Source organism: Chlorella variabilis (genome assembly GCF_000147415.1).
Source record: "Chlorella variabilis unplaced genomic scaffold CHLNCscaffold_4, whole genome shotgun sequence".
NCBI lineage: Eukaryota > Viridiplantae > Chlorophyta > Trebouxiophyceae > Chlorellales > Chlorellaceae > Chlorella > Chlorella variabilis.
The window spans coordinates 1835611-1837859 of NW_005435084.1; the positions used below are offsets into that span (position 1 = coordinate 1835611).

The following is a 2249-nucleotide window of genomic DNA, read 5'->3' on the forward strand; positions in this document are numbered from 1 at the left end:
CCTGTTCCGCCTCCACTACCTGCTGCTGCCCTGCCAGCACGACAGCCACCCCCCCGCCCTGTGCGCCAAGCGGAGTGGCGTGCGCCGAAGAGCTGCTCGCTCCCATGCTGCCTGCGGCGGCAGGGGCTGCGGCGGCTGCGGCGGGCGCCCCCGCCCCCGCGGTGGCGGAGGTGGTGGGAAGCCAGCTGGCGCGTGTGCCGCTGCAAGCGCTGGACCCGCTGGCGCTCAGCAGCCGCTGCAGCGAGACTGTGGAGGTGCGGGGCGGCGCCGCCGGGGCCCCGCTGGGTGGGAGGCACTGCCGTGGAGCGGTGTCGGGCAGGCTGCTGCACTGCCCATCCTGCCTGCCCTCACCGCCTGGCCTCCCTGCCTGGCTGCGCGCTGATGCAGATGCTGGTGAGGGAGAGCCAGCCGCTGCCCAGGGCGCAGGCACCTGCTGCCCCAGCCGCCCAGGCACCACCGGCAGCCCAGGTGCTCAGGCCAGCCACAGCGCCGCCCCCAGCAGATGCTGGGCCCGCAGAGCCACCTGCACAGCCCTCGGGGCGGGGCAGGCGGCCTGCAGCGGCCGCTCCGGCGGCAGGGGCCGGAGGCAGGGGCTCGGCGGGGCGGGCGGGGGTCGGCGACATGAAGCAGGCGGTGGGCGGCGGCAAGGGCGCACTGGAGTTCAAGCGCAGGCGGTAGGATGCGGGGGTGGGGGTGCGCCATGGTGCAGGGGGCCTGTATCATTTGCACTTGCTAAACAAGTAACAGCGTGGTACTTGCAGAATTCAGGGGTGGTGTATGCATGCATGCCCACGCAATAATTGCAAAAAGCCGGCAGGTCGGCGGCAGCAGGCGGGTCGCCCAGCGTGGCACCCCTTTTGGGGAGCGCTATTCCACCCCTTTTCCTTGCCCCGCATGCTTCTGTCGATGATCTGACGAGCACGCTCACAGCCCGCTTGCCTACCGCTCTCTTTCCCCATCTGGGACACCGACTGGCGGGAGCAAGGAGCCTCCGCGCACAGCGATCGTTGATACAAGTCGCTTAATCGGCCAGAAATGCTAGTGGCACGCCTTGTCGTGTGGGGCCAGCGGTGACGACCTGCCCCTTGAGGCGCCGGGAGCGGCTGGCGGGACGGCGATGGGGGCTTGCAGTCGGCTCTGGACTGCCTGCCTGTTGGCAGCAGCGCTGACGGCAGCGCCCTCGCAGGGTGCCGACAGCGGCACCCGCCACCCGTGAGCCGCTGCCGCCGGTGGCTTGTTACCGTCCAGACATGGGCTGTGCCGCGCCCTGGTGCCTGTGCACCTCTTGCCTGCATGCATGGGCACGGCGCGTGTGGAGCAGTGGTGTGTGGTATGCATGGCGGCGCCCGACAGCGCACAGCGCTGACGCCTGCCCCGCCGCTGGCATCGCCCTGCCGCAGGTTTGCCATCGTGCAGCCCATGTCTGACCACTCCAAGCTGGAGGTGCAGCGGGAGGGGCTGGACCTGCTGCGCAGCATCAAGGGCACCGTGTGCCCGGTGGCCGTCATTGGGCCGTACCGCAGCGGCAAGAGCTTCACCCTCAACCAGCTCATGGGCGTGGCATGTGGTGGGTGTGGCGCCTGCCCTGCCCTGCCCTGCCCCGCCCTGCCCCGCCTGCCCGCCTGCGGCTGACGGGACTGTGGCGGTAGCCGCGCGCGGAGTCGCGGGCAGCGCCATGCCCCGCCGCACGCCAGCACCCACCCCCCGCCGCCGCGTCCGCCTGGCTGCCTGCCCGCAGACGAGGGGTTTGGCGTGGGGCACACGCGGCTGACGCAGACCAAAGGGGTGTGGGTGTGGGGGGAGCCGGTGCCTGTGGAGCTCCCCAGCGGGGAGACAACGCATGTGAGGATGGGTGGTGGGCGGGCAGCAGGTGCTGGGTGGGGCGGGGAGGAGAGCGGCGCGCCGGGCCCGCTGCTGCCGGCCGCCGTGCCGTGCCCTCCCTGCAGGCCAGCCTGTGCCGGTGTCGGGGCGCGGCTGTGGCCTCACCCCGCCCCCGCCCCGCCCCCGCCCCATCCCTGCCCAGCTGCTGTTTGTTGACACCGAGGGGTTTGAGAGCACGGGCAAGGCGGATGTGTATGACGACCGCATCTTTGCGCTGTCTGCGCTCATCAGCCAGGTGGGTGGGTGGCAGGGCAGGGCAGCCGGCGCCGCCGGGTGCGGCCCTGGGGCGGGTGCGGCCTGGTGGCCTGGTGGGGGCGTTGATGGGGGGTTGAGCGGGGCGAGGGCGGCCCGCGGTTCGGTCCAGGCCG

General features: G+C 72.3%; 1 protein-coding gene across 1 annotated transcript; it reads left to right on the forward strand.

Moving 5' to 3' along the window:
• Positions 1-1332: 1332 nt before the first annotated feature.
• On the forward strand, positions 1333-2119 carry CHLNCDRAFT_20214 (hypothetical protein; the record flags this gene model as incomplete). Its single annotated transcript, XM_005850105.1, has 3 exons — positions 1333-1567; positions 1739-1842; positions 2024-2119. Coding segments are annotated over 3 exons (435 nt in total), but the record flags the coding sequence as incomplete, so codon positions are not given.
• Between the last annotated feature and the right edge of the window lie 130 nt (positions 2120-2249).